Source organism: Megalobrama amblycephala, linkage group LG2 (assembly GCF_018812025.1).
Source record: "Megalobrama amblycephala isolate DHTTF-2021 linkage group LG2, ASM1881202v1, whole genome shotgun sequence".
In the NCBI taxonomy this organism is placed as follows: Eukaryota; Metazoa; Chordata; class Actinopteri; order Cypriniformes; family Xenocyprididae; genus Megalobrama; species Megalobrama amblycephala.
In genome coordinates this window covers 11,397,968-11,425,356 of record NC_063045.1, presented here as the reverse complement: position 1 = coordinate 11,425,356, position 27,389 = coordinate 11,397,968, and the positions used below count along the sequence as shown (strand labels likewise).

The 27,389-nt window shown below is 35.8% G+C and overlaps 1 protein-coding gene and 1 pseudogene across 1 annotated transcript; both read left to right on the top strand.

Annotated features, from left to right (window-relative positions):
• The first annotated feature begins 189 nt into the window (after positions 1-189).
• Positions 190-13,478, top strand: LOC125262642 (annotated as a pseudogene).
• A 5,070-nt stretch (positions 13,479-18,548) lies between these two features.
• LOC125263561 lies at positions 18,549-27,342 on the top strand. Its single transcript, XM_048182589.1, has 6 exons — positions 18,549-19,228; positions 22,593-22,721; positions 23,276-23,469; positions 23,554-23,701; positions 25,306-25,510; positions 26,810-27,342. Exons 1-6 carry the CDS (start codon positions 19,016-19,018, stop codon positions 27,112-27,114), a joined length of 1,194 nt encoding a protein of 397 aa, XP_048038546.1. The 5' UTR covers positions 18,549-19,015; the 3' UTR covers positions 27,115-27,342.
• Positions 27,343-27,389: the final 47 nt, after the last annotated feature.

Here is a 27,389-nt window from a genome sequence, read left to right as displayed (position 1 = left end):
TAAAGTTTGAAATCACCGTTATGGAGGTAATCGCTTGCTTTAGTTGGACTCTTGACTTCTTAACTTTAAAGTTTTTCTGGCTGTTGTAACTGTGTGTTTCTGAAGCACATTTGTTATAGTAAAAGCTTATTTGAGAAGGAAACCCGAGTGTGCAGGTTGTCTCGGTACTTTTACAATAAATGTACATACATTTTTTAAGTAAAAAAAATAAAATAAAACTGCAGAATTTACAATGTTGATAACCGTTAAAACACGTAATCACAGTCAGTGAAATGGGTCCCCTGGCGATAGGTGGCGGTAATGCACTTATGTGTCTGCGATCCGCCGTAAAACAAGAGTAAAGACGTCACCGCTACTGCCATCACAGCGAGGCTGAATCCGAAATCGCCCCCTATAACCTCAAACAGGGCATTATTTGAGGGGACAGCCATTTGTAGTGGTGTCCGAAACCATAGTGAACGTTATTGAGTGCACTCATTCAATCCCACATTGCACCGCAATAACGAGTGTACACCATGATGTTCAGACAACGGCTGTCCGAGTTCACTCATTCGTTTTTATTCACTCTTTCAAGTGAACAATATAAGTGGATAACGTAGAGAATAGTGAATGAGGCTTTAGGGGGTGATTTCGGACTTACCTCGAGTCTCGATGTGAGGTAAGCAGTTCTCGGTGCTTTGTATATTTATACAGTTATTAAAAACAGCTTGTTAATGCAACATTCACAGGGTCATTTCTGTATTGATTATTCATTTGGTACAGAGCTATTTGTGTGTCTTTTCTGGCGATTGAAATAAACATTTAGCTTAGCAGGCAACGAAGTGAGGAACTAATGTTAAATTCATAAAGACAATTATTGTGTTTTTGTATGTTCGTCTGGATGATTGTTTCGATGTCTGGAGCAATAATAGTATTGTTACTGAATGCCATTTGATCAAAAGTCAACGTGTGATCTGTGAGAGTTATTAATAGGGATCGATCTTTTCTTTTGTGGATTAATCTTTTTTGAACATTAGTATCTATTTCTGACACGAAGAGTCTTTTCAGCAGCTGTTAATTTAAATCCACCACAAGAGGTAAATCTGAATATGTAGGTAAATGTTGACATTGGAAACATTAAAACGTTAAAATTTGCTTTGTCGTGCTCTTTTATTTTATTTAAAGAGCTGTTTCTGTCCCTAGAAAAATCATCAGAATTAATGAAAGCATCAATTTAATTATGATTTGTTTTTTGGCTGTTCTGCTCCGCCTGCAGCAATTCATCGGTAAATATTCCCATCAGCCTACAAGTGTAGAGGATAGAGTTTGTGAAAGAAAATGGAAAACATGAATGATCCAGAACCCTGCCAAATAAAGGAGGAAGAAACTGAAGAACAAATAGGTTGGTGTTTATTCTTGATTCTTCAATAAGGTTATAATACTTAAAGGATTAGGCTAGTTAACTTTTAAAATAAAATTTCCTGATGATTTACGCTAGGGCTGTCGCGGTTAAGGAATTTCCCTTGTGGTATTTTTGAGTGGTTCAATAGCGCGATGTATGTATGTATGTATATACACACGGACATATTCAATAACTAAACTAAATAGAGCGTTGAAACAGGAAATGAAGTAACAGAAGAGAATGTCAAAATAAGGGTCTACATAACATAAACCTGACAGTAAGATCATAGGGCTATTGTTATGTATAATATTTAGTTCTGATCCTCGAATCTGACTAAACAAGAGACTTTCTGCTAATATTTAATGAGTATGAGCAGAACTACTCATCTCTGTTCCAGATGGGCTGTCAGTCAGTGCAGTTACATTGTTGTGACACAAGGTGGCGGCAAGGGACTGTCTTTGAGTCTTTAAACCGTTCATTCAACTGCACGTTCAAAAACGCTTATTCATTTAAAGAGCGATATAATGAAACAAGTTGCTAAAATCATTATAACTTTGAGCGCCACTCTATAAGGCACAGCTGACCAGTAATGCGCCGATGCTAAGGCAAAGATTTCACTATCCTTGGAGACGACGAATATATGTCTCAGCCTGAAGGACAGACGCAGGTAATTGCACGTACTCAGTTATTGCAAAGTCTTTGAACGAAGGCATGAAAAGCAGCCGATTCCAGTATGAAACAAAACTGTTGTTCAGTGTAGATGCATTTTGGGAGTTATACTTTTTATTTAGATTGTATTATAGATCTATTAATGAGAATCAATCGAGTCACTTGCACCGCTGCGCCTAAATATTTTTTCACAGTCGCTCCTAGTTATTTTTAGTTGCAAATGTGACCGAAATGGTCGCAGTGTAAAGCCCTTTCTTTGTCAAATGTAGTTAATGAAACAAATTAAATGGTCCTCACTTTAAAACACAATTTGTGCCTGAAATGATTTTAAAATAATTGGATGACAAATGTTCCAAATTAAAAAGAATACATTGAAATGTTTATACTTTTTACTATTATGTCGGGGTCCACGTCCTTTTCCTTTCAGATTTCCTTTGTTTTTCAGTAAATCATTAAAAAAAAATGTTTTTTAAAACTTTTTTTTTTTTACTTTCATTTTAGACCTGATAAAAGAGAACAGGGGGTTTGAAGAACTGATTGAAGGAGAGGAGAAACCTCAAGTCATCCACTCTGGGGCGAATACATACACATGTGATCAGTGTGGGAAGTGTTACGCACAACAAAGAATCCTTGACGAACACAGGAAAATACACTTTTTAGCAAAGCCGTACACGTGATCAGTGTGGGAGGAGTTTCCCATATCAAGGAAAACTTAATGATCACATGAGGGTCCACACTGGAGAGAAGCCATACACATGTGATCAGTGTGGGAGGAGTTTCCCATATCAAAGAAACCTTAACAAACATATGAAAATCCACACTGGAGAGAAGCCGTACACATGTGATCAGTGTGGGAGGAGTTTCCCATATCAAGGAAAACTTAATGATCACATGAGGATCCACAATGGAGAGAAGCCGCACACATGTGATCAGTGCGGGAAGAGTTTCACACATAAAGGAAACCTTAACGAACACATGAACAGCCACACTGGAGAGAAGCCGTACACATGTGATCAATGTGGGAAGAGTTTCAGACATAAAGGAACCCTTTACAGACACATGAAAATCCACACTGGATTGAAGCCGTACACATGTGATCAGTGTGGAAAGAGTTTCAGACATAAAGGAACCCTTTACAGACACATGAAAATCCACACTGGAGAGAAGCCGTACACATGTGATCAATGTGGGAAGAGTTTCAGACATAAAGGAACCCTTTACAGACACATGAAAATCCACACTGGATTGAAGCCGTACACATGTGATCAGTGTGGAAAGAGTTTCGCACAAAAAGCAAATCTTAATGAACACATGTCAATCCACACTGGAGTGAAGCCACACGCATGTGATCGTTGTGGGATGAGTTACGCGCGAAAAGGAGCCCTTAAGGATCACATGAAGATCCACACTGAAAATCTGCACACATGTAACCAGTGTGGAAAGAGTTTCATAAAGTCAAGTGTTTATAAAGTACATCTGCTTAGTCATTCTAGAGAAAGAGTTTATAACTGTGAGCAATGTGGTAAAACATTTTTTAGGCCAGATTTCCTAAGGGACCACCGGAAAGTTCATACAAAGGAGAGGCCTTGCGTCTGTTATTTGTGTGGAAAGGGTTTTCGTAATATGACTGCATTAAAAATACACCAGAAAAGACACAGCGGTGTAAAGGATCATGCTTGCTCAGAGTGTGGGAAGCGTTTTGTTACGGATGGTGCACTGAAAGTACACCAGACAGTTCACACTACATTAACACTATGACAAGAGTTTCAAACGGGCAGAATATCGGAGAATACTTGAGAAGATCCACAGTGGAGAGAAGCCGCATCACTGCCATCCATGTGGAAAGAGTTTCACTCATTTATCTACTCTAATCGGTCTGAACAGTGATAACATGAATGATCCAGAGTCCTGCAGAATGGAACATGAAGATACTGAAGAACAAAGAGGTTGGTGTATATTCTTGATCCATCATTAAGCACAAGGCTAAAGAAACTCAGAAATCTTTGAACTCCATAAATTGGTATTAAAAAAACAACACTTTTAATTGGGTCCATATATATATATATATATCCACAAAATATGCTGTATGCACCCCATTCATGTGTTGACACCCCTTTCATTTGATTTCACTGTATGAGCTGTTTTATTCACGCAGCTAAGTTAGCTGGTAATGTCAAGTTAGCAGTGAAACAGCAAAGAAAGTATTAAGCAAAGATAGTAGATTATTCGATTAGAGTAGGTCTATATCAGGTAAATGAGCAACGTAAGCATTCATATATCAGTCCTTTTGATGCCCAGGCTGCCTACAGCGGTCTCATCTGTCAGTCACTGACTCGCTTTAATGTTAAAATGCAGTGCTTGAAGTGGAAAAATAAAAGTGCTGGTATTCCCGATGCTCAGTTCAAAACATGTTTCTGAAGTAGGGAGAGCGCGGTGGGCAGAAGGTAAAATAGAGAAATGCTGGTACAGCATGTACCAGCTCATTTCAAGTAGCCTACTGTTAAAATGTCATTTATATCTTACAGATATTTTTACACAAACAGAACATACCATAGAGTTGTGGTACTGTGACATTGTTTAAAGATCTTATTCCATTTGAACCGCGGCCTCAAAGAAGTTGTAGTTTTGTATGGTTATGTTTTTATTCTTTCAACGACAATGCAAGTTTGTGAAAAGTTGTAAAAACTTTTGTGTTTACTGGAAGATGTCTATTGTACACTGCATCCTGAAATAAGATGAGCAGCAGTTTACGGTTCTTTCTGTTACACAATCATAAAATACGCTTTAGTTAGCCTACTGTACATTGTTAAAATAAATAGGCCTGCTTGAAGCGTAAAATACTTTATCTGTTTTGAAAAATTAATGATCTAATTCCTTTATTGCTAATGTAGTTATTAGAAAATTGAACTAAGTTCAAATTTACATATTATGCATATCTGTAGTAGTCTCCCACATAAACGAAGCAGAAAAACTGCTGTGAAGATGGGTGTCATTTGAATTGAATTTTATGCATTACTGATGTTTTATTCGTCTCAGATTGTGAGAAATATAATACTATGCCAGAGCAGTTTTATAGTCTTTCAGCCAATATTCTGACTCAAATAATCAAACACATAATAAAATCAGATTTCTGCTGATGAGGCTTGTATCAGTGTCACCATTAACAGCTGCTGAAATGCCTTTATATTGCATGTCAATAGTTCTTGTTTTCACCTTGTTCATTATGCTGCGTCTTCAGTCACCTGTAAACTGCCACTTAAAGCTCATATCATTGGTGTCAACAGACTGAGGCAAACTGCATAATCACCACTTTTGATATATAAAATGTATTTTGTTATATAGGCTAGTCTGTGAAAACAGACTGCAAACTAAAAAACAATGAATAAAAAATCATCTAAATGTGTTGTTTTGTTGCAAATTTTTTAGATTTTATAAAAGTACTATGCACCAAAAAGAAATATATATATATATATATATAAAATAAATCTAGAAGTACATTTTAATTATCCACTCAAAAGCGGTTGTACCCTTTAATATTATTATAGTTTTGCACACTGAAAGATTATTAAAAGCCTATTTTGTTTTGTCATATATATCTTGTTGCTCCATTAAAAAGCTGTGCAATTTAAAGAATATTATATATTTTTACTATATTCATAATATATAAATCTTATAAACAGTTTAGGTGTATATAAATCTAGTATAAATTGTTTTAATATAACATTTATAAAATGTATTTTATAATATAAGTAGCCATTGATTTCACACTTTCTTTTTTTACCCACTAAATTTAGCAAATTTTTATTTTATAAAATTGCTGTGCACAAAAAAAAAAAAACCTCCCAGGTGAAAAAAAAGTAATTTCAATAATGTACTTAAAGTGCTCTCTTTTCTCGCACTAATTTTGTACTTAATATACTAAAGGCTGTACTTTAGTACTTCTTAAGATAATCTTAAGAACATCTAAGTGTACTCAACTATGCTATTTTGAGACACCATGAAATATGAACTAAAATGTGCTTTTAATATACTATCTCTGTATTTAAAAAATGTATTTAGATACGACTTATAGTACATTTGAACTCATAGTCTACTACAGGTGGTATCTAAATATATTTTTTAAATACAGAGATAGTATATTAAAAGCACATTTAAGTTTATATTTTATACTGTTTCAAAATAGCACAGTTGAGTACACTTAGATGTTCTTAAGATGATTTTAAGAAATACTGAAGTAGAATTTTTTTTTTGTGCAAAAATAGAGCACTTTAAGTACATTATTGAAATGTACTTTTTTTTTTCACCTGGGCTAAGAATTTGGAATATCAGAATTGGAAAAAATTGTATCTGTATCTGTGCATCTCTAGTTGTCAACATCAGGACTAAATTGTTTTACATTTTAGATCTGGTTAACAATCTTTGCAACCATGTTACAGAATGTTTTTTTTGTAAATATTTTACAATCACGTGACTGATTTTATTAATTTCTAGAAAAAAAAAAAAATCTCTCTTTTTATGATTTACTGAAGTTTTTTTATTCTTTTTTTTACTTTCGTTTTAGACTTGATGGAGAACGAGGAGAGTCAAGAACTGAGTGAAGCGGAGGGAAAAAATCATATCAAAACAGGAAATAAATCTTTGAGGCGCTCACAGACTGAAGGAATTTTTTTTACTGAAAAGAGAATCCAACAAATCTTTCACCTGTCCTCAGTGTGGGAAGAGTTTCTCATACAAACAAAGTCTTGAAATTCACATGAGAGTTCACAGTGGAGAGAAACCTTTCACATGTGATCAGTGTGGGAAGAGTTTCACAGACAAAGGAAATCTTAATGTACACATGAAAATCCACACTGGAGAGAAGCCTGCACACGTGTGATCACTGCGGGAAGAGTTTCAGACTAAAAGATTACTTTAGGAAACACATGAGGATCCACACTGGAGAGAAGCCGCACACATGTGATCAGTGCGGGAAGAGTTTTACACTAAAACAACAATTGAATTATCACTTGAAAATCCACAGTGGAGAAAAGCCACACAAATGTGATCAGTGTGGGAAGAGTTTCATACTAAAAGAAACACTTAAGAAACACATGAAAATCCACACTGGAGAAAAGCCGCACACATGTGATCAATGTGGGAAAAGTTTTACAATAAAAGCAAGACTTAAGGATCACATAAAAATCCACACTGGTGAGAAGCCGCACACTTGTGATCAGTGCGGGAAAAGTTTTAAAGAGAAAGGAACCCTTAAAGATCACATGAGGATCCACACTGGGGAGAAGCCATACACATGTGATCAGTGTGGGAAGAGTTTCATGCAAGCAATTGTTCTTAAATCACATCTGCGTTCTCATTCTGGAGAAAAAACATATTACTGTGATCAATGTGGTAAAAACTTTTTTGGCGCAGACTCCCTGAAGAAGCACCTAAAAGTTCATACAAAAGAGAAGCCTCACATGTGTTCTTTGTGTGGAAAGAGTTTTAGCCGAATGGGTCAATTAAATTCACACCAGAAAATACACAGTGGTGTCAAGAATTATATGTGCTTTGATTGTGGGAAGACCTTTATTACAGATGCTGAACTGAAAGTGCACCAGAGAGTTCACACTGGAGAGAAACCTTACAAGTGTTCACACTGTGACAAGAGATTCAGAGAGTCAGGAAATCAGAAAACACATGAGAGGATCCACACTGGAGAGAAACCGTATCACTGCATTCCATGTGGCAAGAGTTTCACTCATTCAAATTCTCTACTCAATCATTCAAAAAACAAATGTCTGAAATCATGATATCATGTTCAAATTCATCTTCAGATACAGCCTATTCTAATGCCATGCTACATCCTTAGAAATTTTTAACATATCATTTTGTTTTGAGATTTTGTTTAAATCATTATGCTTTACTTTTGTATTATATGTTGTATTATGAAGGAAAGTAGAAGGGGTTATTTTACATAATACAAAATGTTCTTGTACTTGTATGTTTAGCAGGAAGCTGAAGAAGAGTCTTTGACATATACACATACTTTTTCTTCATTGTTGTGCTTAGAACATCTATTTGCTCTACTATAACATATTTACCTAATGCAGATGTAAGATATATCATTTCAACTGGACAATTTTTCATTTCTCTTTTTCTCTTGAGATGCATTGGCTACCTTGTAAGTCAATAAAGAGAGAAATCTTTCTCATTGGTTTTTAAAGTTATTCACATATATTTGTTCAACCAATTCTTGACTAAACTTGTATTTTTTCAACAACTTTTATCTATAAAGCCTCTATTGGAGGGGAAAAAGGATTTAGATGACATAGACTTCGTTTTCATTTAAATTTTGTTCACTAACTAAACTTGTTACTCCTTTTATTACCAACACGATCACATGAGAATGCGTATCAATACGCGTGTGTAATCTCGTAGAATATATACGCCAAAATTAGTTTTGGCGTGCATATGATACGCAGTTTTCGCGTGCATATAGCCTACGCACTTTATGCGTGTATATCCCTGCATTCCATTCGGAAGGGCTCATCCCTATGCCCTAATCCCTTCAAAGGGTTTACCCTCTGGAGTGAGAGCTTCGAAGGGATGAAGGGTGTAGGGGTAAAAACAAAAACAAAAAAACCCAACTTTTTTTGGAATGCACTTCTGCGTCATCTTAACGAGACAATCAAGCAAGAGTAGATTGTGCAAGCTGCGCCCTTTGTTTAACGTTAGTTTATTTATTTATTTTTGGTTTATCGCACCATATTGTATATTGTGTCTATGTATTTGAAACATTTAAATGGACTAATAAAGGGAGCTGTAAATGTTTATGTTGAAGTACAATGTCATTTTGACCATAATAATGTACCAAATCTAACTCGTATATTACAGTAGTATAGAAAAATACTACACATACATTTATGGGTAAAATCGAACTCCTAACCATTCTGTGATGTCAATGAACTTCCATGTGCAAAGGATCATGGGGGCCCAAAGTGTCCATCAGTTGTACCCTTCGAAATCCTTCATTATGAAGGGCCCTTAGAAGTGGCCGTTTTTAGCACTTCGGTTTGGAACGACCCTTCATTAAGGCGGCCCTGATTATTTTCACTCCGAAGTGCCCTTCAGAGGCCGATATATCCCATTTGGAACACACCTAAGACACGCTCTTGGGTAAGATGGGTGTGTGGGGGGGGGGGGGGGGCATTCCACGTATGCATTCCACGACATTGCACACTCGTATTGATACGCATTTTCGTATGATCGGGCTCATTTTTATCTACTGAATCTGCTTAACCATCTGCAAAATCTTCAAATCATTTAAAGTTTTCCATTTATTTATTTTTTGAAATACCTAATAAATTATATTTCTCATCACACATGACTGAAATTAAATGAGATTTCTGGTATTGTATAATATAGACATGCGTTCACGCAACCTCGTAGGCTTTACCGGAATCTTGAAATGACAACACGTGACGTTATATTCGGAGCTGTTCACGTTCTTTTGGTCCTTGGACTGGGAATTATGCGTTTCTATGGCACCACTATCAACGCCTGAATAAAAACACGTGGTACATGTGGGAGCTTTCAGAAAACTTCCAGCTTACAAACTGTAATTACGAGCTCTACGAGGACGTAAACGCTTTTTACAAGCTAGAATCTCGTAACTACAGGAATTACGAGGCCGCGTGAACGCACCTATAGATAGCATACAGACGTCATCCATATGGGACATTAATTGCCTTCCCAATCGCAGCACAAAGAGTAGCCTAAATCAGAGATTGTAAAACTGCATAAACCAGCGGTCTCACATTACTCAGTCACTGAATCGCTTTAATGTTAAAAATGTTAGGCTACTTATATTTTGACATGACTTATATTTTTACACAAACAACGTAGATACTGTGACGTCTACATTTAAACCGATTTAAACATCTTATTTCAACGTGCAGCTTACGTTAATTAACACTAACGCCTCACAAAAGTTGCAGTTTGGCCAGGTTTGTGAAAAGTTGTAAAAGCGTTTTGTGTTTACTGGGAAGAGAGTGTTTCTACTGCAAACACTTATAATAAAGTCAAATCTCTGCTGATTTAAGGCTTTCAGGAGTCACTATTAACAGCCTCTATATCTCGATAGTTAATAGTTTTCACCTCATTCATTATGCTGATGCATTCAGATCACCTGTAAACTACCACATTTCACTGGTGCCAACAGACCACTTTTGATATTTACAATATATTGTTATAGTCTGTGATAAACTGTGTTTCGTGTAAAAACAACTGCGAACTAAAAACCAATGAATCTTCAGTGAAGCTCCTACAACAGTTCACCAATAAATGCTGGAGTATTCCCATCAGTCTACAAGTGAAGAAGACAGAGCTGAACAGTGGGAACATGAGTGATCCAGAGTCCTGCAGAATGGAGCATGAAGATACTGAAGAACAAAGAGGTTGGTGTTTATTCTCGATCCATCATTAATCATGTGGAAGATCATTAAGGTTCTAAAATTTCCAGCAGTTCATCCAGATTTAGAGGTCGTAGTAAAAAAAAAACTCTAGGAGCTGTGAAATTGAAACTGTTGAAATAACAAAATTGAGCCTGAACCTTGAATTTCTTTTCTTTTTTTTAACAAATCGGTGAAAAGAGGTTTAAGAAACATTTATGTTGACTATCAACATCAGGAAATCTGGCTAAATACTAGAGGAGCGGTTTTATTTTACATTTATTTCTGTTTCACAGTTTTGCACAATTGTTTAACACTTTACACCTCATGAATTGTAAACATTTCACAATCGCATGACTGCTTTTATTAATTTCTAAAAATAAACTTTGCATTCTTTAGCATAAATTAGAGAATTGTCATTTAAAGTTACTGATAAACTTTATATATTTTTTAATAAATTATGAGCAAGATATTGTTACAGAAGTTATGATTTATGGTAACTTTGGTAAGAGTTGATGAATGTAGTCAATACCATTCAAACATTTGTTTAGCAATTACTACTTTCTGATGTTACATCAGGGTTCACTTTTCCAGCATTCATGTCCTGTCCTTTTACATTTCTCTCTTCTGTTATGATTTACTAAAAAAGCTTTTTACTTTCATTTTAGTCCTGATGGAAGAGAATGATGAGAGTGAAGAACTGAGTGAAGCGGAGGAGAAACATCATCAGGTCAAAACCGGAAAGAAATCTTTGGGTTGCTCACAGACTGAGCGAAATTTTTCACTGAAAAGTTCCAAAACATCTTTCACCTGCACTCAGTGTGGGAAGAGTTTTACACAAAAAGCAGGCCTAAAGAAACACATGATGATCCACACTGGAGAGAAGCCGTACACATGTGATCAGTGCGGGAAGAGTTTCAGACATGCAAGCACTCTTAAACTGCACGTGGATTCTCATTCTGGAGAAAGACGATTTAACTGCGATCAGTGCGGTAAAAATTTTCTTTGGGAAAATTGCCTGAAGGAACACCTGAAAATTCATACAAAGGAGGAGCCTCATTTGTGTTCTTTTTGTGGAAAAAGTTTTAGTCAGCGGATTCATTTAAAAAAAACACCAGAAAAGACATGACGGTGAAGAATCACATGTGCTTTGATTGCGGGAAGACCTTTATTAGAAATGCTGAGCTCAAGCTGCATCAGAGAATTCACACTGGAGAAAAACCTTACAAATGTTCACACTGTGACAAGAGATTCAGTGATTCATCATCTCAGAGAAGTCATGAGAGGATCCACACTGGAGAGAAGCCGTACACATGTGATCGGTGTGGGAAGAGTTTTGCGCATAAAGGATCCCTTAAGGATCACACGAGAATCCACACTGGAGAGAAACCGTACACGTGTGATCAATGCGGGAAGAGTTTCACACAAAAACAAAGTCTTAATCTTCACATGAAATTTCATAGTGGGGTGAGGCCACACAAATGTGATCAGTGCGGGAAGAGCTTCACAATGAAAGGAACCCTTAAGAATCACATGACAATCCACACTGGAGAGAAGCCGCACACATGTGATCAATGTGGGAAGAGTTTTACAAGGATGGCCACACTCAAATTACATCTGCGTTCTCATTCTGGAGAAAGACCGTTTTACTGTGATCAGTGTGGTGAAAACTTTCTTTGGGAAGCATCCCTGAAGAACCACCTGAAAACTCATTTAAAGGAGAAGCCTCACATGTGTTCTTTGTGTGGAAAAAGTTTTACTCTGTCGAGTACTTTAAAAATACACCAGAAAAGACACTGTGGTGTGAAGGATCACATGTGCTTTGATTGTGGGAAGACCTTTTTCACAGATAAAGAACTTAAGCTGCATCAGAGGATTCACACTGGAGAAAAACCTTACAAGTGTTCATACTGTGACAAGAGATTCAGTCAGGCAGGACACATGAAAAGACATGAGAAGATCCACACTGGAGAGAAGCTGTAAAACTGCCATCCATGTGACAAGAGTTTCAATCAATTATCTTCTCAGGCATACAAAAAATGTCTAAAATCATGGTGTAACGTGACCCAATAATATGCTGGGCAATAAAAGCTCTTTTCCATATCAATCAGGACAAAGAAACATCATCAAAAGTTGTCTCTGTGATCAGAGTTTATTTTAAAGGCAGCTACAAGTGTGAGATTGAAATCTCGCTTCTCTTTTTCTCTTGAGATGCTTTGACTATTTTTTTAAAGTGAGAGAAATATCTCTCATTTGTATTCATATTACTTCATTTTTATGCCTCTTCACCAACTAATTTTTGAATAAACTTGTTACTCATTTTATAAACAACTTTTACTGTCCAATTTTAATGCGTGTTGATTTTACAAATCCTCTGAAGGAATACGGTCATGAAAAAATGTTAGTTTTGATCATTAGTTATAGAAGTTTTCCATTCCCCTTAGAAACATTTGTGAGTGAATGGATGTTTTTCATCTCCATGTCCCTTTTGATTTCTCCATGTTATTCAGTTCATCAAGAGCAGTGTCCATGTTTTATTATTGGTTCATGTTAGTATGGTGTATTTACCATTTCCATAATCTTCCCAAAATACAATTTTATTTTTCACGTTGTGTTATTTTCTATATTTTTGATGACTTTGGTGGCTCATACCGACTTAACCAACTTTATTGTATTAATAAAAATCATTTGAGACTGCTATTTAACCTGATAACTTTAAGAGATTTTTGTACTAAATACAATTTATATTGCAAATGCAAACCATTTGAGCATGTTTTAAATGCCATTCCAAAAACTGCCAGATGGATCATGTGAACTCCCATCCCGCCTTTTTAATGGTAATGACCTCATGACAATCCTCCACAACAAACATCTATATTATACCATAAATTTCTACACCATAATATTTTGCAAGCTTATGATAAGCTAATTGCATAAAATTTGTGAATCCAATATATTAGCTTTCCAGAGTGGCTCTTTTTTTTTTTTTTTACAGATTTGCTGGCACCTCCTCATGACCTGGAAGGTCGCCATGTACCTAAATCTGAGGGTCCAAGTGTCAGAAGCACGATATATGGAAATGTGTTTCTAGCTATCTGTGCATGAGTGGAAAATTGCAGTTGGGTAAAGGCTTTAACCTTTAAGACTAAAGAGATATAAAGATGGGAGAAACCCTCTGTCACACACTCTGCAGCAACTCAGAATGACTGTATGACTGTCTGACCTTCTTGCAAGAAATAAAACTTTTGAGAAAGATTATTAGACATGTTTGTCTATTATGCAGTGATATGATTTTATTTGCCATCACAATTAATAAAATCTAAAACTATTAAAAGAGACTGTATTTGTACCATAACTGCATTGTTATGACAAACTAAAAGGCCCTGAAAATCAATGATAATAAGAGACCTTGTGGTATAGTAGAAGAGGAATGAAAATAACAACCCTCAAACCATTTTTTTTTTTATTATTATTATTATTTTTAAAGCTTATAGGTTCCTTGCTTAATATCTGTTTGTTTAATGAATGCCATTATAAGTCCTGCTTCTAGTGAGCATAAATATAAAAACAAATTTTAACATTAGACATTAAAAAATTAGTCCAATTTAAAAATAAAATTTCCTGATAATTTACTCACCCCCATGTTATCCAAGATTGTCCATGTCCTTCTTTCTTCATACAGCGTAAGCTTTTTGAATAATACGGAAGTGCGGTCTGGCGGAAGGAAGCACTTGCAAGGTGGTCATTTTAATTTTTTTTTCAAAAATGACCGATCGTTTCTCTAGTTAAGATCCTTATTCCTCATCTGGTATCGTTTAAAGCCCTTTGAAGCTGATTTCTCTCTGCACTCTGAGCTGGTCTGCAAGTCTCCTCGACAATAAACACAAGCTCTTTTCAGTCCATCCAGAGCATTTACATGAAATGTGATAAATAATGGATAATTTCACGGGCTTCTGTGTCAAAGTATCTGTTATCAGATTTGTTGAAGGAAGCTGGTTCTGTTCTGTGTGCCAAGACAATCAAGAAAACCCGACCGGCATTTTTCAGCCCTGTCCAGAATAAAGAATGTAAGATTTTGGATGTATTGCACATATCTAATTCTAAGTCATTAAAGGTGCTACAGAGGATGTTTTGTTTTATACATTTTTGCAATCTTACTTGAAACTGTCTTTACTAACTGATAAAAGACTATTTATTAGGTGCACTGAAAGGAATAATATTAAAGGGTTAGTTCACCCGAAAATGAAAATTCTGTCATTTATTACTCACCCTCATGCCGTTCCACACCCGTAAGAACTTCGTTAATCTTTGGAACACAAATTAAGATATTTTAGTTGAAATCCGATGGCTCTGTGAGGCCTACATAGGGAGTAATGACATTTCCTCTGTCAAGATCCATAAAGGTACTAAAAACATATTTAAATCAGTTCATGTGAGTACAGTGGCTCAATATTAATATTATAAAGCGACGAGAATACTTTTGGTCCGGCAAAAAAACAAAATAATGACTTATTTAATGATGGCCGATTTATGTAATGTAAAGACCTTTATGGATCTTGACAGAGGAAGTGACATTGCTCCCTATGGAGGCCTCACAGAGCCATCGGATTTCAACTAAAATATCTTAATTTGTATTCTGAAGATTAACAAAGGTCTTATGGGTGTGAAACGACATGAGGGTGAGTAATAAATGACAGAATTTTCATTTTTGGGTGAACTAACCCTTTAATATACATCATCTGTGCATGAGGTAGAACCTTAAAAACATCAGCCAATTGTTTACGCGAATTGGCCCTCTGGCTTGTCAATCACTGCCGTGACGCAGAGATGTTCACAAGTCTTTTATCTGGAGTCCGAGTCAAGTCTGAAGTCTTTATCACTGGAGTCTGAGTCAAGTCTGGAGTCTTTTGTCACGAGTCCAATTCGAGACTCGAGTCATTAAAAAAAAATAAAAAATTCTCATAATCAAATCCTATTTTTTATCCTATTTGTATTATATAGACAAAATAATGATCATTCTGTAATCTGTTTTATTTGAAATTAAGGTCCTATGATGTAAGGGATAATGTACATCCAGTTTGTTACTTTATAATCCATTACAATGTACAAAACAGTCGTCCTGGCAACACAAGTAGTCATTTTCAATACAGTCGCTAAACGGACACAAAATGGCGCCAGTGAGTCACGGTTTGTTATACAGCTTCGTTGTTATGCAGAGGTGGACATTCCAGGGGTCAGAAAGTAAAAGTCCTGCCATATTTTTATTCCATCCACTGAAGCATTAATGAGATAAATAAGTGATTAATTGAGTGATGATTGAGCATTATTGAAGACACCTGATGATAACAAGCAGAATCACCAAAGGAGAAAATCACAATTTTTAAGTTACCATCATCGAGGTCAGGGTTTGCTTTAGTTGAGCTCTTGATCCTTGACTTTTTAATATTAGATTTTGTTTGGGCAGTTTTAACTGCATTAAAACCAAACAGACAAGCAAAGAGAAAAGATGATCAGGTGTTGTTGGTTATGTTTTTACGTAAACATTATTTGATCTGAATCACTGAACTCATTTAGAGCCCAATCTCTGAGTTAGATTTACATTATTGATTACAGCAGCACTGTGATTCTACAACACAAGATCAGCTTTTACAATACAATTTTTTTTTTTTTTTTTTTTTAATTTTAAAATCTGATTTAAAAAAAAAAACAGAGCTCATTTAAACACACAAACATCAAGAATCATCCTGTGAATCTCAAAAGTGGTGGCCATCATAAAGCATGTTGCAGTGCATTCTGGGAGCCACCAATCAAAATTCATCCATGGCTCCCATCATGCATTGCTGTATGAATAAATTATGAGCTAAATTGTTTTAGTAATTTCATTTATTCTCACTATTAAAATTTTGCTGTTTTTCTGTGACTTTTTAGTAGCTTGTTTTCTAATGTTCAGAGTTGATCTGTTGATCAGAATATGTTGCTTGTTACCGTTGTTGAGATTCACAGGCTGATTCTTGATGTCTGTGTGTGCCTAAAATTTTTTTTTTATTTTTTATTTAAATTCTGTATTGTATAAGCTGATCTTCTTCAGAATCACAGTGCTGCTGTAATCAATAATGTAAATCTAACTCAGAGATTGGGCTCTAAATGAGTTCAGTGACTCAGATCAAATAATGATTTTGAGAAAACATATCCAACAACACCTGATCATTTTTTAACTTTGCTTTTCTGGTAGGTTTTAATGCAGTTAAAACCGCCCAAACAAAATCTAATACTAAAAAGGCAAGGGTCAAGAGCTCAACTAAAACAAACCCTGACCTCGATGATGGTAACTTAAAAATTGTGATTTTCTCCTTTGGTGATTCTGCTTGTTATCATCAGGTGTCTTCAATAATGCTCAATCATCACTCAATTTATCACTTAATTATCTCATTAATGCTTCAGTGGATGAGATAAAAATATGGCAGGACTTTTACTTTCTGACCCCTGGAATGTCCACCTCTGTTGTTATTGACGACAGTCATTATCAGAAAATATCAAACCTCGGAATGTTTAAAAATGTAAATTTAAAACTCTACACATGCTGATTGTGATACATTAAAATATGAGCTTTAAGTAATAAATGGATTAACATCTCTTTCTATCTCTCTCTTATGGACACACATTAAGAAAGAGAAAAGCTGCATATAATACGAAAAGATTGATAAAAACGTAGGTTTAAAGGCTAGATTTTTTTTGTTCATATTTTAATAGGCTGGCAATTAAAAAGAGCCATGCAGCTTCACCACAGTATAATAGCTAACTTAGCTGTATGAGTTAATGTGACTAACCTTTGTGGATGCGATGTCTCAAAAAAATTGATGATGTTGTTCCGATGTCTTTAATTGTTTTCCCACATTCTGTGCGTCTAGGTGATCTGACGTGATAATAACCCAAACGAAAGAACATATGGCACGGTGGTTCCCGTCATGTTGCATGGGACTCTTATTATGACATTTCTGAGTTTATGCGCACGGACATACGCAATCAAAGTGTATGACAAGAGTCCAATCTACCACGACACGTAAGGAAATATATGTGACGCAGATATTATAAAACCATTTAAACACAACACAAATTCTTTATTATGTCAGTAGTTAAGGGTAAAAGACTTGAGTCGTTTTTAAAATTTTCCGAGTCTTTTGTGCCGAGTCGAGTCAAGTCTGAAGTCATTTCAGGTCGAGTCCGAGTCCGAGTCTGAAGTCTGTTAAAATGCGACTCGAGTGTGACTCGAGTCCGAGTCTCTAAAGCCGAGTTCAGACTGCACGATTTTAGTCCCGATTTTGGCTCGCCGACAGGTTTTGAGAAATCGGCGACAAATGCCCGAAATCACAGGCAAATCGGTGCTCGTTCACACGAGTGACAATCATGCAGTGTGAATGAGCAAAGACGAGATCTGAGAGAATCGCCGACGAGTCACTGACACCCGTGAGATATTTGGCATGCTAAATATCTGGACCTGTCGGCGATTCAAAATCCTGCAGTGTGAAAAGTGTTCTGACTGAAAACTACATCGGCGATGACCGACAGCCAATGAGAGAGCAAGATACAGAGCAGCGGGGAGTTCGGGGAGGAGTTATAGACCACAATATCAGCAAGCATGGCTTCGTTTCAGAAAAACATTACAATTCTATCAAACAGAAACAAAGCACAAACATTTGCTTGACCATCCGCAACAGCAGCACATTGAAAAATTATTTATTTACCTCCAACTCTCGTTGCAGAACACACAATCACAGTCTCCCCAACCATTTCCTCCTCCATATTCTTCTTTTCTTTTTCTTGTTTTCACAGGCAATTCGTATTGCAAGCTTCTTGCGGGCGACCGTTTTGAATAATAATAATAATAACTCCGGTCTTGCACGCGTGATATCGCGTTGTTTCCTTGTCACATCCCGCGTGTGTTTGGTTGTGAAACATAGTTTGCGTGCCAGACAGAGTTGTCGGCGATTCTTCCTATTGTAAAGTCATGCAGTGTGAAACCTTCTGTCGCCGATCCATCGTGCAGTTTGAACACAGCAGCGACTGAATGCTGGCCAAGATAGGTCAGGGTATATTCTGGCAAACCATTTGCCAATCACGTGTAGCAATAGGCAAAGCAAACTGTTGTACACGCCGTTTACGAACACATGCTGGATAACTCGCAAAGCAAATCATCCGTTTCCCTTTTCCAAGCGCTATTTTGACGAAATGACTTGGATAAGGGATTGGAGAAACAAGAGGCGGGACAACAGTTGAACAATTTCAAAGTTAAAGTTCTCGTGCTTTACTACAAATTGAAAATGTGTCATGTAAAAATATATACTGAATAATACCCCAAAACAATATAAGATTTATGATGCACGTTTACAATATTTCAGAGTAAAAGGTCTAATCAATAGGATTTCGCTTTTCTCCTATCCATAATGAATCACAGTTCGCACTTCAGTCCAGTAGGTGGCGGAAATGCGCTTTTAAGTGAAACAGAGAGTGTTGGGAATGTGTCGTGTCTTATTGAATTATGGCTGGATTGTCTCAATATCAAGAACTTATAACACATATGTACGAAAATGGTCATACCGATCAAGAAATATCACATCACTTGTCCGAGCTAGGAATGCAGAGGGGAAATTCAGAGCGAAGTATAAGGAAATTCCGCTCTGAAAGGGGTCTGAAAAGATCCACTATCTCCAATGAGGAACTAGAATTGGCGGTTTCTCAAGCTATAGTAGAGGTGAGCTGCGCTTATTGTAACCGTAACTGTCTATCTTTAATACTGTTCTAGTAATTTATTTTATTTATTTTTTTTGCCAAGTATTGACTTGCCGAATGGCTGCCATGATTGCCTCGTCAAGGGCAATTCTCTTCACCACTGTTTTGTGCTTCCCTCCTAAGACAATATACAATACATAAACATTTGAACAGGGTACATAGGACATGCACATTGTCTTCTGACTATTTTTATTTTTGTTCACAGTGGAGCTAAAACAATTATAGTTTTTTTTTAATATATTGTATGTCATGGGAATATTTTTTGGACAGTACTGTAAAGAAACTGATGCAGGAGAGGTACAGATATAGCCTTTTTCTTTCTACTCTTCTACACTGCATTTTCACTTTTACAAATAAAGGAATAGTGGAAACTTAAAGGGATACTCCAGCCAAAAATGAAAAGGATCTCATAATTTACTTCTCATGCAGTCCCAGATGAATATGTCATTCTCTTTGAATGTGGAACACAGAGATTAAAAAAAAAAAAAAACTTAATACTCTTAGAAGAACATCTTTGTGATGCAAGTGCGTTTTGAAGCTTGATTAGTGATGTGGTTTGTGTTGAAAACAATTTGTATTTTTCTAACACACCTATTGTTTCAGTAGGCTCATATTGATTACTGCTGAGCTCACTTTGTGTGGTTTTTGAAGCATCAACCTTGGGGGTCCCATATGCTTGCAATTACAGAGATGGATCATTTTTTTTCTAAAAATCTTAAAGGTATAGTTAACCTAAAAATTAAAATTCTGTCATTTACTCACCCTCATGTAATTCCATATAGGTCTTTCTTCTTTTGAACATAAAAAACGATATTATGAGAAATGTCTCATTTTTGTTTTCATCCATACAATTGAACTCAATACCAAAATCAACATTCTTCAGAATATCTTTTTATATTCAACAGAAGAAAGAAACAATTACAGGTATGAAACAACATGAGGGTGAACTAACACTTTTTCATGATTATTGGAAGCAGTTTTTATTAGGACATGTATCACTCTGCAATCTCTACAAATGAACTAAAGTAAATTCATGTTCATATATTTATTTGACAAGTAAGTTTGTACTGTGTGAAAATGAGCAGCGATGACGACACTTAACATCTGGAACTTTTTTTTTCTGCCTCTGTAAACTTGGAATACTATAGCCTAGAACACAAAACAAACTGATAACAAAACAACAACAAAAAACCTGCTGCATAATATTACAGATGGGCCTACAAATCCGAGTAATTTATCTGTAATATTATCATGCTTTCTCAATCATGCAAAACCTGCTTTTTGTTGCTTTCATGCCTGCTTTTGTTCTATTTTCATGAACTTCCTATTTGTATTCCTCAGTCACATGTTCTCCTTTGTTCCAGTTTCCCGCTCCTCATTTGTAACTATGGTTTCTTTCTGAACCTGTTCACAATCAATCACCCTGTGTAAGGGCTGATAACGATTAAAAACGTTAACAACTTTAAAACCGGCTCTCCCCTTAGGCTTCCGTAGTTCAGAGTGGGCTCGCCCTCCCCCCGCTTACCTTACAGTCAGCCGCACACAGACAACATAGCAGGTAACAGCGCAGAGCTCCTTCCAAAGAAAGGCACCGTTTCATCCGTTGTTTGGAATGGACTATATGCACGGAGCGTTCTTTAGAACTTCCGCATTAATATAAGCCAGCTCGAAAACTTCCGGTGAGATGTCATTTGCTGGTGTGTTGAGCATCAGTAGTGTAATACTTAGTTTATAATCAGATTATAGTCACTTAAATAGGCATAGCATCAATTTAGTTATTCAAACATAACACGCATACAAAATAAATAAATAAGGACGTACCTCAGTGTTCCTCCTCGGCTAAATTCAATTCGACCATCAGTTTTCACACTTTTATGTGAAAAAAAAAGCTTCAAAAATTAAATATTTATTGTACACTTTAGTTAGATTCATTTAATAAAATGTGTGTTTTTATAAGAGTGCTGAAATCATTGATCTTGCGCTGCATTGACTGACAGCTGCTGTGATTACAAGGTAAAAGTGCGGTATCACTTCCTGTTTAATTAATTCACCATAAAAGTTATTGTTTTTCTTAAGTTTTGTAAGTATTTCATACTTCACATTGACAAAATATATTTGTAAACCTAGTTACTTTATAATGTTTAACATTTAGTCAAAAACAAAGTGAAAAACGATTAGAGGAAATGGCTCACAAATGAGCAAATACATGCTACTTTGCCGCCACCTGCTGGTTAAAGTGGTAATATTGTCTTTTTTATTTTTAAATAAGTGTTTTCTATCAAATGATGAATTTACTATATTTTTAAACGATCGGTTTTACAATGGGGACAATCTCAGAAGGATGAACAAGTAATGTTTGTGGTCATCATAAACTGCATAAGCGAAAATCTGAACAAAATAAAGAGTACATTTGTTTTGAGCAATTTCTTTGTCGGTTGTTGTTTGTTTTTAAATAGAAAAAAAAAAAAAATCGATTAAAATCGAAAATCGGGTTTGGTGTGAAAAATCGGAGATTTTTTTTTTAAGTCATATCGCCCAGCCCTATTTGTGTTCCTCCTTTTCCTTCAGTTGTTGTCTGTTATTGTTTGTGTTTGTGATGAGACACGTTGTTATGGTGCACGCTTGCCTTTGGATTCTCAGGTATTGCATTCTCTGTAGTATGCTGAAGATGTAAAACACTGTATCTGTGATAGTTATGGGTCGTTCATCAACGGTTCGTTCATTGTGCTGCTCATAATTTATGTTTGGCTACATTATAATGACTTCCTAATTCGAATTATGATAAAAGATTGCGTATGTAGATGTATTCTGTAGTTTGGCAGCCTCTGCCATTTATAATGCTTTATCACGTAGTCAACAACAAGGGACCATACAATATTTCAGTACTTAGACAAAAGGCAGAGGGTAGCATTTGAATGTTGACATGAAATGAAAATTAGTTTACTAGTAGTAGTTTAGATTCACTGCCTGATTCCTGAGATGCTGGGATTTGTTGCAGGCCTCCCATTACACTACAGAGGATAAGCGCTGTAGAGAATGGATAGTTACAAATACACTGCCCGGCCCAAAATCAGTTGCTGTTTGGATTTAAATAGGCAAATGCTTAAGGGTCTATGATTGCATCATTATTGCTGTGATTATGTTTCTAGCGTGTTATGTTTGGCAACAGTTCTTCTAACCCTAATTTATGGAGTGTGTAGCTTTTCATTTCTTAAACTACCATGTCGGAAGTCCATCATATTACAGGATGATAATGTCAAGATTCATCAGGGTTAAAACTGAAAGAATGATTCAGTGATTTGTTTTGACCCATTTTGTGTGTGCAGACTGGACCATGCTATGGACGCAAAATGATGACCGGCTACCTTGCATCACAGGGTGTACATGCGTCAGAGGTTCGGGTGGGACAGACATTGGCTCAAATGCACGAACCAAATCACAGGGCTCGATGCCAGGTAGGCTTAAGTGGCTTAGCACTTCTTTGAACATCAAAATACATCAACATGCTTAGCCTTGTTTTAGCATGTCCGTAAACATGCATGGTTATTAAAATTGTATATTAGCCTTCAACCTTAATTGTTGTGTTGTATTAATCACATTGTATTAATAATCATTAGAATCACACATTGTATTATTTACATGCAGTATGAAAAGTATGTGCAAGATCAATTAATAGAGCAGATCTCAGGGTGCATATCAGTCAGCTCTATAGTTCAATAGTGAGGGCAAAGACAAGGAAGTCAGTTGTTCCTTTGCACTGAAACGTTCCAGCAATGATTTAAAGCTGCAAGCAGCAATAAACAGGCTACCCAGTGGCTTTAGGAAAACTGAGCACATTGGGCAATATGCAATCAAGTAGGTAAATGTAGAATGACTACATCAAAGTCATCTGTATTTGCCATACTTCCAGTAATTTCAGACTTGCTGCCATAGAACACATTCATAAAGTAATCAGATTTCTTCACCTTTGTTATGTGTTATCAATGTAACCATGCTTGTTTTATTTTAGGGTGCAAGAAATCTTAATCCAGTTCCATATGAGGCAGAGTATGTGGGTCACAAATTGCATATGGACCAGAATGAGAAACTATGTATGTTTGGTGTGACCCATGTTGTGGCCATTGATGGTTACAGTAAAAAAATTGTCGGACACTCCACCATGCCGATAAAGAATAATTTAACAATTTATGAAGAAGTGTACAGGTAAGCTTAAGATTTTGTATTCTTCCCATATTATTGTTGCACTTGATGGTAAAGCCAGTAATTTTAATTTATGCCTCTTTTCAGAAATGCTGTCCTTTCCCACGGATTGTGGGATCAGGTCAGAGTGGACCATGGCACGGAATTTTATTTAACCCTATTCATGCAGGACATTGTGGCAGAATACCGCCATAACCAGCAAAGGCTGCCTTACCTCCAGACAACATCAACTAAGGTTAGGTTTGGTGAGAAATGTTGTGCTTACTATGTATGAAACTGGTATTTGGTATTTCAGCCTTTCTTTCTTCAAAGCTTCAATCTGTGCACATGTTTTCACATGTGACTTTCCTTAAGCTACACTTTTCCTCTTATTCTACATTTTCTTGTTCACATTCAGGTACTATTTCACATGTGTACAGGCTTTGCTAAAATTTATATTTATAGGTAAACCATTGAAGATGCTGTACCCTCCCATTGTATCTTATTATGTACCACTTATGTATTATAGACCACTTGGGGGTCTCTAGGACTAGCACCATTATTTCACCACCAGTGTTTAAAAAAAAATAAATAAATAAAAAAAATCCTCCATTTTTCGTTATAACTTTTGAATCTATTTCTCATGTAGATATTTAACACTTTGAAATGAGTCTAAATATTTTATTGGACACTGTTTTGAGATGTAAAGAATATATACATTTACTATTTATTTATTATATATAACATACATAATACATAACATTCAGAAAAATCCTCCAGCTCCTGCAGATTCTTCAGTTTTCAAGCATTTTTGCATATTTGAACCCTTTCCAGCAGTGACTGTAAGATTTTGAGATCCATCTTTTCACACTGAGGACGACTGAGAGACTCAAACTCAACTATTAAAAAAGGTTCAAACATTCACTGATGCTCCAGAAGGAAACACGATGCATTAAGAGCCAAGGGGTGAAAACTTTTGAATTTAACTATCAAGGTAAATTGTACTTAATTTGTCTGCCGGGAAACATGCAAGTATCTTCTGTTGCTTCCGAAGGGCAGTACTAAATGAAAAACAATGATATTTAAATATAATAAGAAAAATTGTGACATCTTCATCCTGTTCAAAAGTTTTCACCCCCCGACTCTTAATGCATCGTGTTTCATTCTGGAGCATCAGTGAATGTTTGAACCTTTTTTAATAGTTGTGTTTGAGTCTCTCAGTTGTCCTCAGTGTGAAAAGATGAATCTCAAAATCATTCAGTCACTGCTGGAAAGGGTTCAAATATGCAAAAATGCTTAAACTGAAGAATCTGCAGGAGCTGGAGGATTTTTCTGAAGAACAGAGCTCAGTTTAACTGCTCAGAACAAACAAAAGACTCATGAACAACCATCACAAAACAAAAAAAGTCGTAGATCATCAGGTAACCACACACAGTATTGAGAATCAGTGGTTCACATACTTATGAACGTGGTTATTTTAATAAATTCAGCTATTGTTTTGTCTTGTGGACTATATGTAAACATCTTTTATGTAAAATATCTTACTCAGGACAGAGTAAACAAAACAAAAACAAAACAGAAAATAAGCATTTTCTATTATCCCTCTTATTTTATTAAAATAATTCTCATTTTCACAGATTCTGCAAGGGGTTCACATACTTTTTCATGCCACTGTATATATTGCCAACAATATTGGAAACACTAGGAATGATCTCTCTAATTATTTTTGTTGGTATAAGTAGCAGAAGGTGGCAAAAGACAGGAAAGTGAATGTTTTATACCACCATGCTGTTGCAACATAAGCACTTTATACTGTAAAATTTTCAAGTAATATTGTGGAAATTAATTTTCTTTCCACAGAACCATACAGTTGAGAGAATATGGCCAGAAGTAAACAAGCGGGTTAATTTCCCAATCAAGAGTGCTCTAATCCAGATGGTTGACCAGGAGTCTTTGGATATGGAGGATGGATTGTCAAGATACTGTGTGTCCAATCTTACATGTGAGATCAGCAGGGTTGGAGTGCAGCGATTTGTTTGTGCATGGAATAGCCATAATATTCTAGGTATGTGGGATATTGGCTACACTGTTTAACATTTAGAACTGAACTGTAGTTTAACATTAGAACTGTATTGTGACTTATTCTTTATTATTGGACCACAACAATGTTCAGTTTAGCTGAATCATCAAGTGCTAATATATAGACCATTATTGTAATGTACTTGATAAAGTTTATTGACAGTGTAGCAAACATGTTTTCTTAAACATTTACTTAATTTATTGACTTTCAAATCAGTTTTACTGTATTTTTCTATATTTCTATATATATATATATATATATATATATATATATATATATATATATATATATATATATATATATATATATATATATATATATATATACAGGGAGTGCAGAATTATTAGGCAAGTTGATTTTCTGATCATATTTTTTTCCCAAGCACATTTTACCAATTCCAATCCACATCAATCTTAATAACTACTATTAATATTGTTTTTAATCATTTATAAGTGATATATAATTGTTCATGAAGGCTGGAAATGAAAAATGCCTTATATTCAGGTGTGCAGAATTATTAGGCAAGTTTTCTTTTACAGGCAAAATGAGCCAAAAAAGAGATTTAACTCAGACTGAAAAGTCAAAAATTATTAAATACTCATGAGAAGGACGCAATACTAATGCAATACTAGAAATTGCAAAGTTAAAGCATGACCAAGGGACAGCAAAATGCTCATTGGGTCAGCGGGGTCAGACAAAAACAGGTGGAAAAGAAAAGACACATGTTAACTGCAAAAGAAGTTAAGAATTAAGGTGAAGAATTAAGTGTGAAACCATCAGGAACCCTTTAGTCTCCAGCGCCACCATTTTCCAGAGCTGCAACCTACCTGGAGTCTCCAGAAGTGCAAGGTGTTAGGATCTCAGAGACTTAGGTTAGCTAAAGAATCCTAAAAAATGACCTGCACTTGATAAGAATCACAAGCTGAAGTGTTATAAAATACATGAAGACTGGGTTTTAATAGGGCTTATAGACAGACAGCTTGAGAATGACTCCTGATGGACCAGCACCACATCCTCTTGTACCACTGTTTGAAGAATTTATCCAGAATCTGGCAGTAAGGTGTTTGAGTTCACTTTTAGTCCATCTCTTATCCTGAAATGTCTGTCTTGCAGAGATGGACTAAAAATGATCTTCCAAAACTTACTGCCAGATTCTGGAAGATAAATTCTGTGTGTGTGCGTGTTTATAATGCACATTGATGTTTTATCTGTTAACTTTTTGTAAAATAATTCTATCATACAATTCAATTTACTTAATTTAAGAAAAGAAAAATGTATTTATAGGTAAAGGCATTCCCAATCTACTGGCCACAATTGGATGCAAAGCAAGGATCTCAGAGGACCTTCTGCCGAGGGCGTCAGAAGCTGCTGAACTGTACAGACAGACAATGGGACACAGTTTGACGGCTCCATCCATATTTGGCACTGATCCATTCCAGTCTGAAGAGGGCAAAATTAGAGCAGAGACTGAATTTAATTTACTTTATTCTGACCTGGCAAGTGTATTTAATTATACTGTAAATGAACACTACAGGCCATACCAAGATTGTGTAACTGACCTTATTAACATCACCAGAAGATGTGCATAGAGCTGTTTGACATTGCATTTTCACAGCTGCATCTTGTCAGACCACTCAGAATATTTTGCTTTTTGGCAAACATTGTACATGTATTACATGTTATTTAAGAATGATAAATCCCAGTTATGTTGTTTTGGAGGAAAAATAAAGTTCTATGGTTGTAATAAAACACTTAAAAGGTATAATTATTTTAGTTTTCAGATGTTTGGGGTTTCAGCAAAACAAAGTGACAACTAACAAATGTAATGTCAATGGACTGTTCTCAGACATGACAAATGCAGTAC